This window comes from Physeter macrocephalus, chromosome 13, assembly GCF_002837175.3.
Source record: "Physeter macrocephalus isolate SW-GA chromosome 13, ASM283717v5, whole genome shotgun sequence".
In the NCBI taxonomy this organism is placed as follows: Eukaryota; Metazoa; Chordata; class Mammalia; order Artiodactyla; family Physeteridae; genus Physeter; species Physeter macrocephalus.
Window position 1 is genome coordinate 86,416,900 of NC_041226.1, and position 20,689 is coordinate 86,437,588.

Genomic DNA, 20,689 nt, shown 5'->3' on the forward strand with positions numbered 1-20,689 from the left:
AGACAGGGATTCCCTGGTGGCACAGTGGTTGGGAATCTGCCTGCCAAGGCAGGGGACACAGGTTCGAGCCCTGGTCCGGGAAGATCTCACATGCTGCCATGGAGCAACTAAGCCCGTGCGCCACAACTACTGAGCCTGTGCTCTAGAGCCCACGAGCCACACTACTGAAGCCCGCGCGCCCAGGGCCCATGCTCCACAACAAGAGAAGCCACTTCAGTGAGAAGCCCACACACCACAACAAAGAGCAGGCCCCGCTCAATGCAACTAGAGAAAGCCCGCGCGCAGCAATGAAGACCCAATGCAGGGCTTCCCTGGTGGTGCAGTGTTTGAGAGTCCGCCTGCCGATGCAGGGGACGTGGGTTCGTGCCCGGGTCCGGGAGGATCCCATATGCCGCGGAGCGGCTGGGCCCGTGAGCCATGGCCGCTGAGCCTGTGCGTCCGGAGCCTGTGCTCCGCAACGGGAGAGGCCACAATGGTGAGAGGCCCGCGTACCAAAAAAAAAAAAAAAAAAAAAGACCCAATGCAAGTAGACCCAAAAATAAGTAAATAAATAATTAAGAAAAAAAGAAAGAAGGACAGTGCTGGCTCTGGTAACAGCAAAGTAGCCTGGTTAGACTAACACCCCCTGGTTAGACTTAAGATAACAGCTCTTAAATCTAGACAAAAAATTCTGCAAGTGTATTAGGAGGTGAGGAGAGTGAGCAAAGCAGGCAGAAACCAGCCAGCAGGCCACCGTAGCAATACAGACACCTGAACAGTGAGATTCGTGGGTGGTCGTTTTGCCCCAGGGCCCTGCCCTACCCGAGTGGCTCAGGTGGCCAAAAGTAACCATCAACTGATGAGTGGGTACACAAAATGCGGTAGAGCCATACAATGGAAGAGTATTTGGCCATTAAAAAAAAATTTAAAAAGAGTTCAGGCACATGCTGTAACATGATGATCCTTGAAAACATCATGCTAAGTGACAGAGCCAGATATGAAAAGCCACGTATTCTATTGTGTGATTCCATCGATATGAAACATCTAGAACAAGCAAATCCAGAGACAGAAAGTAGATGAGCGTTTGCCGAAGGGTGTGGCGTGGAGGGCAGGTGGTAACTGGGCGTGGCGGCTGATGGGTATATGGGCTTCTTCCGTGGGAGACAGAAATGTTCTGGAATCAGACAGGGAGGATGATTGCACAAACCTGTTAATATACGAAAAATCTCTGAATTTTAGACTTTAAAAGGGGAAATTTTATGTAATGTGAAAATCTGTCATGTGAATTGTATCGTTAAAAAAAGGAGACGACGACAAAAAGCCCAATCCAATTAAAAGGCGAGTTAGATTTGACGATAAAGCAAGTGCAATTACATGCTGTTTCCCAGAGCATCACTTTATATAGAAACACAAGTTGGTTAAAGGGAATGGATGGAAAATATACACCATGACAACAATAAATAATTTAAGTCAAAGCAATGATACTAACATAGGACAAAACAGACTCCAAGACAAGAAGTGTTACGAGAGATAAAAAAGAATATTTGAAAACAATATAAAGGGACAATATGTCGGAATCATAAAAATGATAAATGTGCCTAACAGCTTCAAAATAAATGAAGCAAAAACTGACAGAATTAAAGGGAGAAATAGATAAATCTACAATTATAGTAGAGAGTTTAACACCTCACTTTCAGTAACTGGTAGGACTAGACAAAAATGTAAGTATATAAGATCTGAACAACACTACCAACCACCTTCGCTAAATTGATATTTACAGAATGTGATATCCAACTTATAGAACACACATTCTTTTCAAATGCACTTGGAATATTCACCAAGACAGACCATATATCTTGGTCATAAAACAAGTCTTAATAAGTTGGAAAGAACTGAAGTCATACAGAATATGCTCTCTTGACTACCATGGAATTAAATGAGAACTCTAGAAAGCTCCAATTAAAACGACTGGTGAACTAGAAAACAATCAAACAATGGAGAAAACTAAAGCCAAAAGCTGTCTCTTTGTAAAGATTAATTAAACTAATAAGCCCTTGGCAGAAGTGAACGAGAAAAAATACAAATTACCTAATTATCAGGAATGAAAAAGGGTGATACCTGTATCACTACAGACATCAGGAAAAAAAAAAAAAAAGGAATATTATCAACAACTTTACACCACTAAGTTCAACTCAAAAGAAAGGAACAAATCCCTTGAAAATCACAACTTATCAAATACTGACACAAAAACATCGGAAATCTGAGCAGCCCTATAACTTATCAAAGAAGTTAAATTTATTATCACAAATGTCTTTAGAAAGAAAATTCCAGGGCCAATCGGTTTCACTGGCGAATTTTATAAGGCATTTATGAAAAAAATAATACCAATCTAACAGAAACTCTTTCAGAAAGTAGAGAAGGAAGGAACATTTTCCAACACATCTTATGAGACCAGCAAAACCTGATATCAAAACCGAAGGACGATATTAAAAGAAAATTACAGACCAATATCCGCCATGAACACAGGCACCAAGAATCTTAACAAAATATCGGTAAATTCAATCTAGACGTAGGTGGAGTTTATTCTAGGGATGCAAAGTTGGTTAGCATTAAAAAAATAAATCAGGGGGACTTCCCTGGTAGTCCAGTGGTTAAGAATCCACCTTCCAATACAGGGGACGCGGGTCTGATCCCTGGTTGGGGAACTAAGATCCCACATGCCACAGAGCAACTAAGCCCGTGCGCCACAACTACCGAGCCTGTGCTCTAGAGCCTGCGAGCCACAACTGCTGAGCCCGCGTGCCAAAACTACTGAAGCCCACGAGCCTAGAGCCTGTGCTCTGCAACAAGAGAAGCCACCGCAATGAGAAGCCCACCCACCACAACAAAGAGTAGCCCCCACTCGCTGCCACTAGAGAAAGCCCGCACACAGCAACGAAGACCCAACGCAGCCATAAATAAATAAATGTATTAAAAAAAAAATCAGCAAACTAGAAATAGAAGGGAATCTCCACAATCTGATAAAGAACATCTCCAAGAACCTTACAACTATCACCATATTTAATGGTGAAACACTAAACACTTTCTCCCTAAGATCAGGAATACAGAACTTGAATACAACATTGTACTGGAAGTACTACACTGCAATAAGGCAAGAAAAAGAAAAGGCATTTAATCTGTCCCTATTTATAGGCAACACGATGGTTTATGCAGAAAATTCTAAGAAATCAACAAGAGCTAGTAAAACTAATGAACGCATTCAGCAAATTGTCTGGTACAAGATCCACACACAAAAATCAACTCTGTATGCCTATATAATATCATCAAACACTAAAAAACAAAACTTTTTTTTTTTTTAAAAACCAGTACCATTTACAATAGCGTCAAGAAACATAAAATACTCAGGAATAAACATAACAAAGATGTTCAAGACCTCTATACTGAAAACTATAAAACACTGCTGAGAGAAATGAAAGCCCTAATAGAGAAAGTTTCACCAAGTTACTGGACAAGAGATTCAAAATTAAGATTTCATTTATCCAGAAATAAATTCAACACAATCTTAATCACAATGCCTGCAGGCTTTTAAAATACTGACAGGCTGATTCTAAATTTACATGAGAATGAAAAGAACTTAAGAATAGTGAAATAATCTTAAAAATGAACAAAGCTGGAAAACTTACACCACTGAATTTAGAACTTACTATAAAGCTACAGTATGGTATTGGCATAAGGATGAATAAACAGATCAACGGAACAAACAGTGTCCAGAAATAGACCCACACTTATATTATCAACTGATTGTTGGCAAAGGTGTCAAAGCAACTCAATAGTGAATGAAAAGTCTTATCACAAACAGTGCAGAACAATCAGATAACCTAATGGATTAAAATGAACCCTGACCCCTATCTTACACCATATACAAATTAATACAACATGGATCACAGATCCAAAAATAAGTGTTAAAACTATAAAACATGAGGGAGTATCTTTGCCACCAAGGAGAGACAAAGATTTTTTATAAAGGACACAAAAGTAAAAACCATAAAAACACAAATTTTAAGTTAAACTTCATCAAAATTGAAAACTTCTGCTCATCAAAACGCAGTGCTAAAAAATGAACAGACAAGGCAGGCAGTTGGAGAAAATATCTGTGAAATGTTAAGTCTCCAAGGACTTGTATCCGAACACACACACACACACACACACACACACACACAGACACCAGTAGGCAAATCGACATGAAAACGTGTGTATCATCATTAGTCATCAGCAAGATGAAAGTTAAAAGCACAACGAGATACCACTACACACCCACTAGAACGGCTAAAAATAAAAAGACTCACATCAAAGTGTTGTGAGGATGCAGAGCAACTAAATTCTCAAAATCGAGGCTGGGAATGGCATCACCAACCACCATGGGAAAAGGTTTGGGTGCTTCTTATAAACCTAATCACACACCTACCCTTTAATTCAACAATTCCACTCCTAGATATTTACTCAAGAGAAATGAACATATTATTCATAATGGAATTTTTGAATGGGTAAACAAATTATAGTATTTGATACAATGAAATATACCTCAGTAATTAAAAGCAACTATCGACATACAGAACAACATGGATGAATCTCACAAACGCCACAGGAGAAGGAAAACTGTAGGACTCCATTCGTTTGCAGTTTGCAGTTAAGACTCATTGTAAGACAGGGAGGCCTTAGGCAGAGTCTTGGACACAGTCCGGGAGGGAGACTGGCTAGGGAGGGGCTGGGTGGTGAGGAAAGTGCTCTGTATCGTGACTCGGCTGTGCTACTCAAGCGTATCCATCTGTCAAAACTGTAAAGTTAAACGTGTGCCTTTCAATGCCGTTAAATTTTACTTGAAAAGAAACAATCCAAAAGAATTTTAAAAGAATATAATCAGGTTGGGGGGCGGGGTTGGGTGAAGATAAGAATGCAGAATGACAGGGAGCTACCTGGGGTTCATTACACTCGTTTGTTTTAACTTCTCCATTATAAAAAGTCTTTCTCCCTCTAAGATCAAGACCAAAGACAAAAGAAGACATGGCTCTGTCAGGAAGCAACTGCTCATCTGAGTGCCAACCAACAAGGATCTCTTCAGGGCACCGAGGCTGCTCCCTGCCCCATGTTTTCATCCCAACTTGCCGAGGAAAACAGTGGACTTGGTGTCAGAGGACTTCCAACCTTGGTAAGCAGAGACAGACCGCAGTCCTCCCTTCCTAAACCCTCAGCTGTGAGCCCACCAGCAAACACCACCACCCACCTGCCCAGCCGTCATCAGCATCGGTGTCCAGATCGTCAAGGCCCCTCAGGTTCTCCGCGTTGATGATGGTGGGCCTCGGCGCCCGTTCCACCAGCTGCCTCAGTGGACGGATCGGGCGAGTCATTCCCAGCCTGTTTTCTTTTCTGATGAGAGAGAGGAGGGTAAAGATGCTGGACTCGTGTCAAGTATACATACGGAAGCAAACCCAAATACTTTTCCAAAACTAAGTCCTACACTGCAAAGGTTCACGTGTGCCCTTAATATTAAAACCGTCTCCATTTTAAAGAACACACAGTGAATAAATACATCCTCGAGAGAAGTTCTGCTTCATTCTGCAGTGTTATATGCTCAGGCTAATGTCTAGGGTAGCAGAAATAAACACATGCCAAATCTTCACCTGCCAGGAACTTGAAACCTCTCGTCCTGCCCGCCCCAGCCTTCTCACACACCCTGGGTCTTGAGCTGGTTTCTCTGAGGTCTCCAGAAGACAAAGCACTTTCATATGTAAGCCCACTATCTTGTCCAGAATCACCAACCAGGCTACTTTCTACATACATGACTATAATGCAATAGCCTTACCCGTCTTGGTCATTCATCTGGAACTGTCTAAAAGGAACACGGGGCTCAAGACGGAGCTGGGGAAGGGGAAAGGATCCTCGTTCCACTGTACCCTGGTTCTCGGATGACTGTGGCGAACACATCTGAAACATAACATCGATGAACAGGGTTTTCTGGGAATGACCCAGATTCTAAGTTCCACTTGCATTTAGAATTTGTTTTGGAAAATGGAAAATGGGAAATGGGAAAAAGAAACAGGAAAGTCTTGGGGTTTCCCAATTAATCCTATCACCATCTCCCCCATTTCTTTCCTGCTGTCAGCACGGAAATCTGGGGACCTGTGTCTTGGGGAATATACCTGCCTCTCCTTCTTCTAAAGAGCTAAGGCTAAGATAACATCCACATCACCAGGGAAAGAAGCCAGAGGCCTTTGAGATTTGAAAAGGAGGAGAGAAAATGCAAAAGTAATGGAAGCCTCCAAAGTAGGGTATCAGGGCAAAGAAACTGGGAGGGAGAACCCAAGGTGGACATTCAACCACATGAAGTAGGTTCTGCTGGACATGAACAATCTGACCTCATGGGGAAAAAAATGCACACTCCGAAGACTTACAAAAGCAGGAAGCATGTCATGGTATGTAGGTGGGTGGTATACATTCCCCATGAACTGTGAAGCCCCTTTTCGGACAGGCTGAGCCGGGCGGAGAGAGGGGTCCTTAGAATCGCCGGTACATGACGAGGAGGGGGCTCCGTCTCCCGCACTCGAGTTCCTGCTGCCCAGCTCAGTTGGGGAGGCGCTCAGAGACGTGGCAGAAATTATGTTTCGCCCACCGCCCTCCCTCCAGCTTGTCACATCTGGAAATTGAAAGGGGGCAAAAGGGGAGAGGAAAGAGGAGGGGGAGGAGGGATTGTATGAGGTTCTGAAGGTCAAGGGACCCCCCTCACTCACCAAAAAATTTAAAAAAATTAAAAAATAAAAAACAAAAGTGAAGAATCGAGTCGACTGGTCAAGTCTGTCAGGGAAGGTGGGGGGCAGACACCTAGCCAATGAATATGCACTTGCTGAGGGAGTCTGACTGTCAGGGAAACACAAAATAAGGTCCACTCAGAGAGAAGGCAAGTGTAAACGAGACGTGGTCTTCATTGACTCATAGAAACTACACAACCTCAGACCTAACACCCCAAAGAAACCAAGATGGCCCCAATGAAAGCAGCTTTGGGTCATTTCTTCCACAAATACTGACCCCATTTCTTCCACAATCATGCTGACCCCAACAGGACCAGCACTGTGCTCAGCACTGGACTTGACTTTAGAACCAGAGAGAGCTCCGGACATGTGTTCAAGCTCCACTCAGCAGTGGCACCTCTAGTCAGAGACTCCCCAGCTGTGAAGTAAAGCAGAGCTGCTCTCCCCACCGAGAGGCGGCTGGAAGGGTCTGGAGCCCTACCCACCAGGCCTCGCCCCACTGGCTCTGGCAGCGGCCTGTGGGGCCCTCCCACAGGTCACAGATTGAAACCTGCCAACCCTCTCTGACTATCTTTTTAAGACGATGCTTTCCACTGCAAATGTAGCAAAGTCTGGCAGAATTAAGAGGCCAACGAGGAATCAGATGAGCCAAAAAGACTCCTCTTTTCAGTCAACTTGTAGTTAGGAGCTGAAACACAAAAGGTCCCTGAGTACCTGACCCCCAAGAGAATGGAACCCAGGACCGGAGCCACAAAGTCAGAGACTGCTCCCAGCTCTTCAGGTACCTCGTGCGTGATATTGGCCAAGCCCTGGTCACCCCTCAGGCCATCTGCTTCTTCATCTTCTCAAACAAGGAGATGGAAGTAATCCCAGAAGCTTCTTCTAGTTCCAAACTGTTATAATCCTATAGCAGCTCATCTTAATTAATCCCAGAAAGTTAAAGTTCTTGGCCTAAGGAATCTGATTATATATTTGGAGCAGCCAAAATAACCCAGCATAGGCTGCTGAAAAGGCAGTATGTTTTATGAGAGTTGCACAGTGATTGTTTCATTTATAGGATATCTGTTCTCACTCTGGGATACCTTGGGGATTAATCAAAACAAGCAGATAAAAGTCTCTCATACTTCAAAACCTGATCAACACCCTGCCCCAAGGGCTACTTCAGAATCATGATTAGAACAGATGGAAACTCCCATTCCTAAATGACACCTTGAATACTAACCACCCAAGGCAACGGAAGAGAAAAACAGTACCAGTAAGAACTGCTACACAATCCTGCTGACCCCTTGGCCAGACCCCAGATGAGGGGTCGTGGAGGCTAGGGCTGGGCCGGCTACTCAACCAGGGGAACGTGTTAAAAAAAGAAACAGATTCTAATTTGGCTGGGGATGGGCGAGGGCTGGAAATCAAGACTTTTTAACAAACGCCCCAAGTGATTCTGATAGGATTCGGCCAAGTTTGGGAGCCGCTGATTAGAAAACAAGCTCGTCAATGGGGAATCAAGTTAACTGACCCTTGGTCTGTCTGTCCTTGCCGTGACCACCCAGGTACGGCAGAACTAACATCTGATGACTGCTGGGAAGGCGGACAGGCCTGGCCTGACCCAGAGGACAAGAAAGGAGGAGTGACCTCCAGCCCAGCCCAGCGAATAAGTCCAGCAGATGCATGGATTAGGTACAGGATCAACGGTCGTGCTTTCCAGGCAGGGAACCCGGCTCCTCGAGAAACAGCATGCTTCTAAGAGGGCAGAAAGACAAGGGGAAATTCTGCTGTTCCCCTGGGTGCCCAGACAGGGGCTGCAGTTCACTTACTCTGAGGGCGGAGGCTTGGTCCTGGCCCATACGACAGATCTAAGACGCCCTTTTCTTTGCCAGCCTTGTCCTGCCCTCCAGCTGCTTTCAGCGTCGGAAATTCCTCGGGAGAGAAGGATAATAGTCGGCTTGAGGCCCTTAAACCTGTCAAGAGAATTGGAAAGACGTATGGAGCAAGTGAGATTGGCATCAACAGTTCTCTGCTTTAACAACGGCACACGCTGGCAGCCACGCTGCCCTGAAGGGAGCTCCTTCCTGGGGTGCTGTCTGCGCTGGCCTTCTGTGCCCACAGAGCGGCACTAGGGTTCCCTGAGGGTGACAAAGGGAGGCTGCCCACAGACCGTACCAGGTCCCTTGCCAGCCACCCTGCAGGAGCTGGTCACAAAGGGCAGGGGGTAAGGTATGGCAGCAGTTCCAGCCCAGATCCTTCCTTCCCACTCCTGGAAGAAGGCAGTAAGGTTCTTCCAGTGGCCCTGGGGGGCGGATAAGCACGGTCTTATGACCGTGAAATCAGCCCAGTGAAGCCAACTGCCTTTGGGTGGAGGTAATCCCTGCCCGCCCAACGCCTCCACCCTAGATTTACACCCTCACCCTAGATTTATGCCTCTTCGTTTGTCCACTCCAGTTTACTATTTTCTACAGAGATCCTCAAGCCCTACAAGACCAAACATTTCACTCTTGCAATCTGGGAACAACTTCTTTGTTCTTTCATTCATTCCTCTACACTATGAACTCTGCACAGAAAAAAGCTTTTCTTAACTTTGTTCCAATCACTCACAGCACTTAGCACCGGGAACCTGAAATCGTCTTTTCAATGAATAGATAATAATAAATGATGCATTTTAGCGTCTAGAGTGGGATTTGGTCCCTCTCCTGGAAAATACAGCACATGTCCAGCACCACACAAACTTAATAACAGCAATATCACACAGTAAAATGTCCAACTGTGACATGCCTTGATCCCTAGACAATAGAGCCAAATCTGTCCCTAGGTATTACTGATTTGAGGACCTGCTAACTCAGGCAGACTTTGCCGGAAAGATGCAGCGGGGATTAGTGCAGATGCACAAGGCGGTGATTCATTCACCACCCCACTTAGTAAAAAGGTCCAGGGTCAAATGAACATGCCGGCGGGATAACTGGACACATTATTAACCAATGATTAACCTGAGAGACAATCACCAAGTGTCGCAAAGGAGCACTACTGCTCACATAGTTGCTTCATTATGTTAAAAGGTCACTGGCAAGAATGAAATACGAAAGTCATGCTTTAAAAATATGGTAGAGGGACTTCCCTGGTGGTTCAGTGGTTAAGACTATGCGCTTCCACCGTAGGGGGAGCGGGTTCCATTCCTGGTCGGGGAACTAAGATCCCGCATGCCGTGCAGCGCGGCCGAAAGAAAAGAAAAAAAGTAGGTAATTTGAAGTTAAAAAAAACAAAACCAAACAGCAAATGCCTAGTACTTTTTTTCTGCCTCAACAGTCACGAAGGTATTATTCTAATCGTGAATTAAACTTACCCTCCACAGATAAAAAAGATAAAGTGAAGAACTCAAAATCTCAAACCAAAGTAGTAGTATTCCTAAGGTATGAACACCCTGTAATGTTCACCCACCAATCCCTCCTACCATCTGTTCTCTGCCATGAGAAACTGAGGCAGTGAAATCAGGGACTTCTTCTGAGGCCCCAGATGGAGCCGCCGGTGGTGCTCTGGAAGCAGAGCCCACGAGCCATGTGCCTCTGGCCTCTGCCTGAACCACACAAGCAGACCTCCTGGGCCTGATCCAGGTGAAACAGACCAAACGACCACCTTCTACACGGAGAGAGTCTGTCAACTCAGGAAGAACCCTTCTGAGTTCCAAAGAGTCATGAAAATGTTTGCGGGCCACACCCCCAAATCCCCACAGCCCTGGTGGCACCGCGGGCTTGTGACCCCGGCGTAGGAGGGGAACCAGAAGCTGGGTTCCCGCCCCGGCCCCACCTGGTCGGCACGTGTCTGGTTCTCTCCTCTTGGGCTGCTGGGCTCTGCCGTCTCCCAGACGAGCTATCATATGTTTACAGAGTATTTTACTGTGTTTTAGGATTATTTTCTAAATCAAGTTTTCTTTTGATATGTAATACAATCAAAAGGTTCAAAGGGGCTTCCCTGGTGGCGCAGTGGTTGAGAGTCCACCTGCCGATGCAGGGGACGCGGGTTCGTGCCCCGGTGCGGGAGGATCCCACGTGCCACGGAGCGGCTGGGCCCGTGAGCCATGGCCGCTGAGCCTGCGCGTCTGGAGTCCGTGCTCCGCAACGGGAGAGGCCACGGCAGTGAGAGGCCCGCGTACCACAAAAAAAAAAAAAAAAAGGTTCAAAGGTTAAAAAGCCTTAAAAGAGCGTAAACAGAAGCCTACCTCCTACCCTCATGCCCCATCTGCCTACTTCAAACACCCTCACAAAACAGGTAGTCTTCTGTTTCGTTCCTTCTCTCCCTTCCTCTTAGTTTCCTTCCAGAGATTTTTGTTTTAATGCGCACACAACATTTTTAGAAGCATACTTTCCCTCTCCCCAGTTGTTTGCACAAATGGTAATATACTCTGCGTACTATTCCACACTTTTCTTCACTTAAGAATATGTCCTGGAGATCTTGCCAGATCAGTAGAAAACTGCTTTTTTTCCTTACAGCCAAGTAGTATTTCATTAAAGTACCATCCTTTGACGGACATTTCAAGGGACTGTGTCCAATCTTTTGCTATTACAACGTTGCAATGAATAATCTTGTGCATGTCATTTCACACAGCTGTAAGTATCATCTACAGGGTGATTTCCTCCAAGTGGAACCGCCAGGTCAAAGGGTATCCGTGCTGGTGTGTGACGGGCAGTGCCAATTTACACTAGTTTTTTTTTAATCTCTAAGTTCTTGTTAAATTAAAATGAATACTCCATTTACTTAAGGAAGTTCCAACCTTATGGAAATGAAGGCTATAGACAGCGAAGAACCACTGCTAACAGTCCGGTGAATCGTCTTCATCACGCCTCTGTGAAGACCCTGCTTCCGGTCTGAAGTGCCTTGCTGCATCCCCGCCCCACCTGGCCCCCCTCACCCTCCAGGCCGGGGCAGCCGGCTGAGCTCCGCCGGCCCTTTCTCCTCTAGGCGAGCTGCGGCTCCAAAGCCCCCAGCACACCTACGGGCTGAGCAAGGGGTGGGCCTTCAACCGCACAGCGACCCGAGGCCAGAAGGGCCCGTCCTTGGGGCATTGGAGTGGCAGGGGTGTGTGGGGAAGGTGGCACACGGAGCTGGTTTTCTACTCTAAGCCATAAAACGTAAAGTCTGGCCAGGCCTTGGCCGGCAGGGATACGCAGAAGACAGAGGGCAGTGCTGGGACAGGGGCCAAGGGTAAAAAAGGCAGCCCGTGCTGGTTTACAGAAGGAAAAGCAACTGCGGTGTAGCCACTCACACCACCGTCCCTCTCCATCCAGCTGGGGGCGCCGCTCAGCGTGCTCTGCACAGCGTGCTAGAAATACGTACGCCAACACTGGGAAACCAGGAGAGTTCGTGTAGAAGAATCTGGGTTTTGGGCTCCTCTCAAGAACACCCGCGGACCCTGGGCCCACATTCTCATAGGACTCCAGATGCTGCAGGGGAGCCAGATTTCCCTCTGCCCCAGCGCCCCTCAGCCATGCCACTCGGGGGCCGCTCTGCTCTGGGCCTGCCTTGGAGCCATTTCAGTCTGTTGCTCGGCATTCACTTAAAACTCAGGATGCTTTCCCCTTCCACTCACCCCACATCGTCCCTGTGCTGAACCACTGCAGCCGTCTGAGTGCTTCCCCTGCGTCAGGCAGGACACCAGCGCTAACAAATACCACGCAACCTCCGCATGCTCTGGTGTCACTGCCCAAAAGCAAGCAGTTCCCAGGGCTGCTGATGTACAAACCCAGGTACAAAGCCAGCGCCCCGTAGGCAACACCTCCTCCCCAGGGGCCGGGGACTCGCTCCAATAGCGGCTCAGCCGACGAGGGAGCGCAGGGCCAGCGCCGGGTCTCCTCCGCACACCTCGGGAGGGCTGTCCTTAGCAATAACGTTCAGTGAAACCAAAGAGCTCACGTGCTCTGCAGAATCAGCACTTCCACCGGCGGGGCAAAGGCAGTAACTCACTCAGGGAGGAGAGCCCACAAAGCTGCAAGCCGAGGACCGCCTGGACAGAACTGGAGCAGTCCAGGAAAGGCACACTCCCCTCCCACCCGCCCACCACAACGCCACACACACACTTACCACCTTCGTGTCCTGCTGGCTTTCCATTCAGCTGTGCCCATGACTTTGGTCCACCTGGCGCTGAATTTGTATTCTGAAAGAAGAAAGACAATGAGAACAGGGTCAGCCCAGCGGTCTGCTGTCCACTCCCTGAGCGAGTCAGAACAAGGTGCCCTCGGGTCCTCGCCTTAGGTCCAGACCCTACACTAATGTACCCACTACCACAACGCGGGCAAGGCCCAACCACGTGGGCTTTCCACGCAGCCTCCCACTCGGGCAGCAGCCCGGGGTCAGGACCCACGGCCACATGACAGACAAGGAGCAGGCCGGAGGGCAAGCGGCCAGCTCAGGGTCACACGGCAGAGCCAGCGCTGCGCTCGGAACATGCTCCCAGGCTGCCTCTCATGCCCACACAGAGCTACTCTGTCTTGCTCCAGGGCCAAGACCAAACCCCAATTCTAGTGTGTCTGTCTGAAATACCGGGTAGCGCCGCTAACAGAACACACGCGCGGGGAAGCCCAAGTGCCTGACGAGCCGCTGGCTGGGCCACCGCACCACTTTGCACAATTACCGCCGTGCCACAAGGCACCACTCCCCAGGTGCGAGGCCTTCCGCCTCCACTGACCTGGGCCTGCCCGGCTCGGCTCACCTCTGCTGAAAGCTCACCGCACGCCAGGCGCGGTGCTAGGCACACCTGGGTCACTTGGGTCAGACACTCAGCTAGTGCGGCGGGACCAGGACTTGTCCCCACCCTGCCTGTGCCCAAAGCCCCTTAAGGTCCCCAACCACTGAACTCAGCTGTCTTCCCAACAACATGCTACTTAACAACTGAAGGTAAAGATACACAAATCCAAGCTGATGCAGCGTGATGTTCCACCACTTACTGGACTAGATCCCGGATAAACAGTTACCCCTTCCCATCCTCCCCCTGCCGCTGCCACCACGCACACTCAAGGCAGACGGCTGCCTCTCTTGCCTTCGATGCAGAGCTGAGCAGGTGCAATAACCCATGTATTTATCACAGACTTGCCCTGAGTGGCCTGGAATGCCCATGGTCCCCCGTGCAGACCACACAAGGGAAGTGCCAGCACCGTGACAGGGCCAGGGCAGCCCCTGCTGGGGTTGAACAGCCCCTGAGGGAAGGGCGAGCCTCCAGACCAGCAGGAAGCAGACGGCCCCGGGGCACTGCCATCCCACAGCCTCCGGCTTGGGGTCTGCAGCCACAGGGACGGCCCCCCTGCCCTCACCCACCGAAGGCACTAAACCGGCAGAGAGGGCCAAGGGCCCGTGAAGGGGTTACTAACACTGTGGCAAATCTCACCCCAAAGCCGGGAACCACCGGGGGTCTCCTCCCAACACCGTCCCCGCACGAGAGGAGAGCTGGTAAGCGCCAGGTGCCTCCACCTGGAGCCGCGTGCCGGCTCCAGGACAGGGCCCGACCTGGCCGCAGTCCCCGCGGCACCCGTGCTCCACAGGTGCCCAAGCTGCACGCAGGCCCGGCCCAGGCCTGTTCGTCTCCAACAAGCTTGGAAGGTGAGTCTGACGTAGAGCCAGGGCTGTAGAAAACAACCAAGGCTCCTTAATCGCACTCAGCTTCAAATTCTGGGAAACAGATACAAACTCCACACTACACGCTCTGACTGATCAGCAGGTCCCAGTGGATTCAGGCCAATGAACATGCAGTCTCGCATGAACATGGATTTCTTCTTGCTTCTCCTTTAATTTCAAAGCACAGTTCACTGTCGGGTAGAGAGGGTGTCCCTCTGGTGAAGCCGTAACCTTCCCCCACAGATGGGGACGGCACCTCAGTCCTTCTACTGCCCAGGCAGCAATGCAAACTGAGTCTTTCTTTCAAGGGAGCCAGTGAATGCCAGGTATGTGTCTAGATTTTTTCTGGTCTTCTAAAAGATTCAGACATCTCGTCTAGATTTCTAGCTACCGGATACTGGTCTCTGTAACCCACAGACAGACACCAACGGACCAAGCACAATATGAGCTCTTTTTTTTTTTTTTTTTTTTTTTTTTGCGGTACGCGGGCCTCTCACCGTTGCGGCCTCTCCCGTTGCGGAGCACAGGCTCCGGACGCGCAGGCTCAGCGGCCACGGCTCACGGGCCCAGCCGCTCCGCGGCACGGCGGCCTCTCCCGTTGCGGAGCACAGGCTCCGGACGCGCAGGCTCAGCGGCCACGGCTCACGGGCCCAGCCGCTCCGCGGCACGTGGGACCTTCCCAGACCGGGGCACGAACCCGTGTCTCCTGCATCGGCAGGCGGATTCTCAACCACTGCGCCACCAGGGAAGCCCTGAGCTCTTGATTAAATCATGACTCTGTTTAGAGGCATATGAAGTGCATCGATAAATAAAGGATTATAGCTCAGTATTTCCCAGAGCATGTTCTGAGAGACACTAGTCTCTAGAGACATTCAATGAAAAGGTTTCCAAGGACAAATACGTTTCGGGACCGCTGTCCATGATGTCCTTTTCCTGGAGACTCACAGGACACATTAGCATACTGAAGACACCGAGAGAAAGTATGACATTAAGAAAACCAAGTGAAGGAGGCTGCTTCATTTTGTTTTCCAAACTCACCAGACCACTGAACCTCTGTAGCCTAACACTTGCTGTCTCCTTATGGCACTTGCTTCTGGGGAGACACTGCGGGGGGCCCAATCTAGCCTGTAGCTGCCAGAGTGACTCACCTCAAGCTAAGGCAACTGGAATCAAACTAGGCGTCTAAATTCTATTCTGCATCTGGGGTCTTTCCCAAGAGTCACTCATCAGGTTTGCCTCTGGAATGAGCACGTCACACAGAGCCACGCTTCTCAGCGACAGCTCCCATTGGTCCCCAGCGCCAGGGAGCTCAGAGGCGTCGGCGTCTAGGCAACCATTGGGACCGGGTCCCCAGCACCTACCTCCTGACTGATCGACTGTGTCGGTTTCTGCAAATTGGAGACAGATTTCTGCAAACCCGGCTGCGGCAGCAACTCCGGCGGCTGAGAGGCCGTCGCACTGGAACTAAACAAAGGCAGGACACACACAGGAATTAGACAGGCACCGGCCATTCCCACAAGGTCCCTCCACATTCCCGAGAGACACGGCTGCTCGCTGGCTGGGAGCAAGACCTCCTCTGGCCAATAAAAATACCTTCCCCGGCAGACTCCTAGGCTGGCCAAGACAACGAGAAACTGGACCACGTGTGAGGCCTGCTCACCGACACCTGATAGGACAGGCCAGCCCTCTGCCTTTCCGCAGAGCCTTCTGTCTGCAAAGACTGAAAGCTCTTGGCAAACAACGAAGAGATGGAGGATTTGCCACGAGGGAGACTGCGTCGGGGCAGGGAATGCGCTCCGAGCTCCTGCCCCTCACTCCTGACCAAGAGCTCACAGCTCCTCAGGGGCTGATCTCTTTGAAGCATGAGCAGATTTTTTTTTTTAAACCTTCTCTCGGCTTATAAAAGAAATATATGATCATGGTAAAAATAAATAAATACATATAACAACACAGAATGTGTCACGATCTCATCCTCCTGAGAGAAACTCAAGCAGATTTTTCTACGTATATTAGCATAACATTTTGTAACACAAGTAGGTTAACACCATACATACAGTCCAGTAACTCGTGTTTTACTCAATGCCCTTGACATCTTTTTGTGACAACACATGTGGATCTACTGCTTTCTTTTAATGACACAGTACAGGTGGATGGGCCACAATGTGCCAACCTCCAATTTTTCTTCTATTACAGATAAAACTGCAACGAGCATTTCTGTGTACACATCTTGGCACACTTGTGTGTACGCAATTCAGTAGTCTAAGTTCTTAGAAGTGGGACAGCTGGATCAAAACACGTTTTAAAGTTTAAAAGATACCGTGGAGCTACCCTCCAGCAATGGTGCGTCTGTCGATCTATACCCCACAAGTAATCTTTTGAGAGCAATAAGAAGGGTTCTGAAGGAAGATTTCTGCCAACTTGCAGCCTTCCAGTCACTCTTTCTGTTCAACCTTCCACCCGACGAGCTTCAAGGAGGACAGCAATCCCCTGGCCAGAATACATCCAATGCCGGTGGCTCAGCTGAAGCCAAATGCTACACACGTCCAAGGCTTACTCAACCGAGTAACTCACCACCTGTGATTATTACACAATGAAGGCCACTGACCCTCCTCTCTCACATCACCTTCTACCTGAAATAGATGCTTCCGGGTGGTGTCACTTCTGTGGTCTCCACACACTGAGTCCCAGTAGGTGTGGCCCCCCCCCACTCGGCCGCCTCCCTGACAGCCTCGTGAGGATGTGGCCCGGGGGCAGCAGAGAAGCAGCACCGGGGCCTGCTGCCCCCGCCGGCACTCACTCTGCACCTCTGGCTGCCAAACATGCTTTAGCAATCGGCCTCGCTGAAGAGGCCTGATGCTTTCGATGCCACTGGTGCCTAAGACTGGATAAAAGGAGGGAGCAAGGCTCTGTCCTCTCTCTCTAGAGCTTTCAGTAGCAGAGGCATTTCAACGCTTACACTGCGCTGTTTGCAGTGTCTACACTTGAACAGAATGAGGACATCCGCCACGTCCCACCTCTGTGCCAGGCCCTGTGCTAAATACGTGACTTGGGTAAATCTCGTCCATTTCCTGTAGCCACCCCCGGAACCAGGTGTTATTTGTACGTCTCAGGAGGACAAGATGCTCAGAAGTCAAATAAACCAGGTCCCATAAACCTAATAAACGGCCCGGCTGGAAACCACACACATCTGTCCAGCTCTAAAAGTCACACTATACCGTCAATCAGGATGATCCCTAAGCCAACTGTTAGGAAATGTCTTAAAATTTCAGTTATTACTGATCATCTGACTGAATTATTGGCTCACTCTCTACATCTTGTCTGAAGTAACTACAGAAGTTTTACAAAAGCTATTGGCCACTTCCAATTAGAGAAAAGGACCCTGGTTGGCAGGCTGTGCTCTGGGCCACTTTTACTTTCTGGGTCCTGAGTATCAGCAGCCAGACGACAAGGGAGACAGGGCAAGAAAGGGTATGAGGCTAGACTGTTCTGTTTTCACGGCAAACCCCAGCAGCAGGGTTCTGTCTGCCAGCCTCAGCGAGGCCCCGTCCTTCCCTAAACCCCTCCCAGCGCAAACCCCAACCCTCTTTCCTGGACACCCTACCGCTGGCTGGAACGCAGCCGGGCCACGGGCCACAGAGGAGGAACGAAGGCTCAGGCGGCACACTCGTGCTTTCAGCGCCACCACACAACAGCAGCCAAAACAGCCGCGCTGTCCCTCTAATGATGATTTCTGTGCCAGATGCCGGGTCTCCTAAGGCTCCCGTAAGTGCTGTGCTGGCAGAGGGTGGGCCTGCAGGGAGGCTGCGCGCTGACCCCAAGTGCCTGGACTGGGGTGGCTGTCCTTGGTAACTGGGTCCTACGGAGCATGTGCAGGCACCTGTGTGGGGCGCTGCTGCCCCACAGCTGGGACGGCTCCTCCTTCTCCACCTGGGGCCCAGCACCCAGGGACCCCAACCAGAGTGAAGCGCTCAGCTCTGCCCACAGTGGCTCCTCTGGGAGAGATGAGCCCTTCTTAACAAGGCACAGGAGACACTGGTCACCAGGAAAAGGCAGCTCACAGCAACACTGTTGCATGGGCTCCCAGAGCCAGGAAAAATGAAGGCAGGAGCAAGAAACTGCTAAGCAGCAGGAGTTGGGGTGAAAGAAGCTTCCTTTGGAACCTGCCCAGTTCTCCAGAGCTGCCCCCTGCAGGAGGAGAGGGTGCCGGGCCATGGACAGAGCTCCAGCTCCCGGCCTGCTGCCCGCCCCTCTGCTCTCACCTCTTTGGGTCTTGCTGATCCTGCTTGTTTGCCCATCCCGTTCCGTCCTTGGGTACTATAACGATGTTGGGGTCGTTTCCTTTGTTTTCAGACTTCAAGCTTGGCAGGTTTGCAGGCGGTGGCATACGCCGGGCTGTGGCAACTTTCCCGAGACTCTGTAAGCCATGTCTAGGAATAACTGCGTGGAGGGAGAGGTGGAAAGAGATGTTGCACAGAAAGTCATGGAAGGAAAGATGCCGGGTTCATTCAGCTGCTCTTCCAAACTCTAGAGGATGACAGAGGCAACCAAACAAAAAACAAGGGACAGACCCGCCACGGAAACACACAAAAAGTGCTTGGTAGTCACTTGTAGTCAGTCCTTTTACAAGCTCTTCACCGAGGACTTCAGAGACACAGGAGCTGCTGAAGTCTGTGCGGAGGCTTCCAGTTTACTTGTGGGCAGGAGGCTCAGGGCGTTTAGGACATGGGGGAGGGGCCAGGCCTAGAAACCTCCATCCCACAGAATGACCAGCCCTGTGCAGAGGGGAGACTGCTCTGGCCTCGCTGCAGCAGGACTGAAGGGACAGCCTCGCCTAGACCCAAGCCAAGCCTGAGCAGGGCGCCCGGCATTCATAAAATCCTCAAGGGGTGTGGACAGAATCAATAGGAACTTTTCCCACCAAGCTCCGGAATATCAGAACCATGAAACCTAAAGGGGTAACTCTAATGCAAATTAAATTCCATTCTACCCATCGGGTTCAAAATATCCATGGCTTTAATAAGATAAGACAGATGAGGAAATAATCCTAGTACAGCAGAGTCAGGATATTCCAGGCTCTGAAATCAGACATCAAATAGGAGCAGAGGGTGACGTGTTTCCCCTGAACTACAGGATGACCACCACGTGCCCAAAAGACTGGTCTGCATGGACCGTTCCTGTCTGACCAGACAGGGAACTCTAGGTTTTCCTGATCCTTGACCTGGAGCTTCTCACTTAAGGGAAAGCATAAGGAACTGGCCTCCAACCCCCTCTTACCTGAGGATCTGATCGAGTCTACTGATTTTCCTTTATACTTATCAAACAGGCTGAGAGTCGAATACTTGCTTTTCCCATCCTTGCCCTTGGTTATTTGCCCCAAACGATCGGACATTGCGATGAAATGTCATCTAGTAAGGAAATTTTTCTCGGCACCGCTCCCGATCTGCCTTTGAAGTGGGGGAAAAAAAACAAAAGAGTGTTAATACACCGGAACCTCTGATCCAGTGGACGGAATCCTTTAGGGATCGTGGATCTCCCTGAAGATCTGGAGAAAGCTTTGGACTCTATCCCTAGAAAGACGCCCTTAGCACACACAGGCAGTCTTGCTCACATTTAAAGAGCAACGCTAAGAACTCTCCCGGCCTGAAAATCAGCTGACTCTGTCACTCACCAACCACACTGAGATGTAAACTTCTACACACTGAGTCCTCTCCCTGAGTCAAGGACAGCTCCTCAAGGTGGAAAAACAAATGCTCGTCCCTTGTGGCACATCCACGTAACATCGAAAATAAGGTCGTCCTTATGGAAGGCTACTGTCCATTTCAAGGATGAGCAAACCCAAACCAAAGGGAAGCACACAGTCAGGAAATCACCCAGGAACAGCTGGGTGCAGGTACCTTTCAAACTAAAGAACCAGCACCCAGAGGGAAACACCTGCTCAGGCAACAAGAGCAGGGCTCTCTGAGGTGTAGACGGGGCAAACAGAGAGCAGGCCTCCCGGGGCAGAGCCCACACGGCTTCACTGTCCACTCCTGCCCTCCACTCAGAGAACATCTTGAAAAACCGACCAAGGAAGAAGCTTCTCCCCTCTGCTGCCTTCTAACTTTCTACAGGCTCCTCTAGGAGCACTTTCCTCATTCACTTCCTCGCTCATCCATTTCAATACTCAGCAAGGCCACGTGCCAGCTCCAGTGCCTTTTATTCCACCCTCACCCTTGGCCTCGCTGGCTCTAAACTTGACCATGGAAAATTAAAACTTGTACAAGTGACCATTACCTCCCATTAGAATTAACGTATGGAAAAGAAAGCTAAAGCCTCAA

General features: G+C 49.5%; 1 protein-coding gene across 4 annotated transcripts in view; it reads right to left on the reverse strand.

Annotated features, from left to right (window-relative positions):
- PRRC2B (proline rich coiled-coil 2B) overlaps positions 1-19,873 on the reverse strand; it is a 68,481-nt gene extending 48,608 nt beyond the window's left edge. For 2 of the 4 annotated variants that reach the window (XM_055089428.1, XM_028497520.2), the window contains exons 1-8: positions 19,647-19,871; positions 18,632-18,809; positions 15,734-15,836; positions 12,846-12,918; positions 8,594-8,737; positions 6,429-6,670; positions 5,840-5,961; positions 5,261-5,403 (exon numbers count right to left, since the gene is read on the reverse strand). In XM_055089428.1, the coding sequence (XP_054945403.1) occupies positions 5,261-5,403; positions 5,840-5,961; positions 6,429-6,670; positions 8,594-8,737; positions 12,846-12,918; positions 15,734-15,836; positions 18,632-18,809; positions 19,647-19,761 (1,120 nt within the window). In that variant the 5' untranslated portion in view covers positions 19,762-19,871. Of the gene's footprint in view, positions 1-5,260; positions 5,404-5,839; positions 5,962-6,428; positions 6,671-8,593; positions 8,738-12,845; positions 12,919-15,733; positions 15,837-18,631; positions 18,810-19,646 lie in introns of all 4 variants that reach the window. The other 2 variants (XM_055089429.1, XM_055089430.1) reach the window with 2 other exon arrangements.
- Between the last annotated feature and the right edge of the window lie 816 nt (positions 19,874-20,689).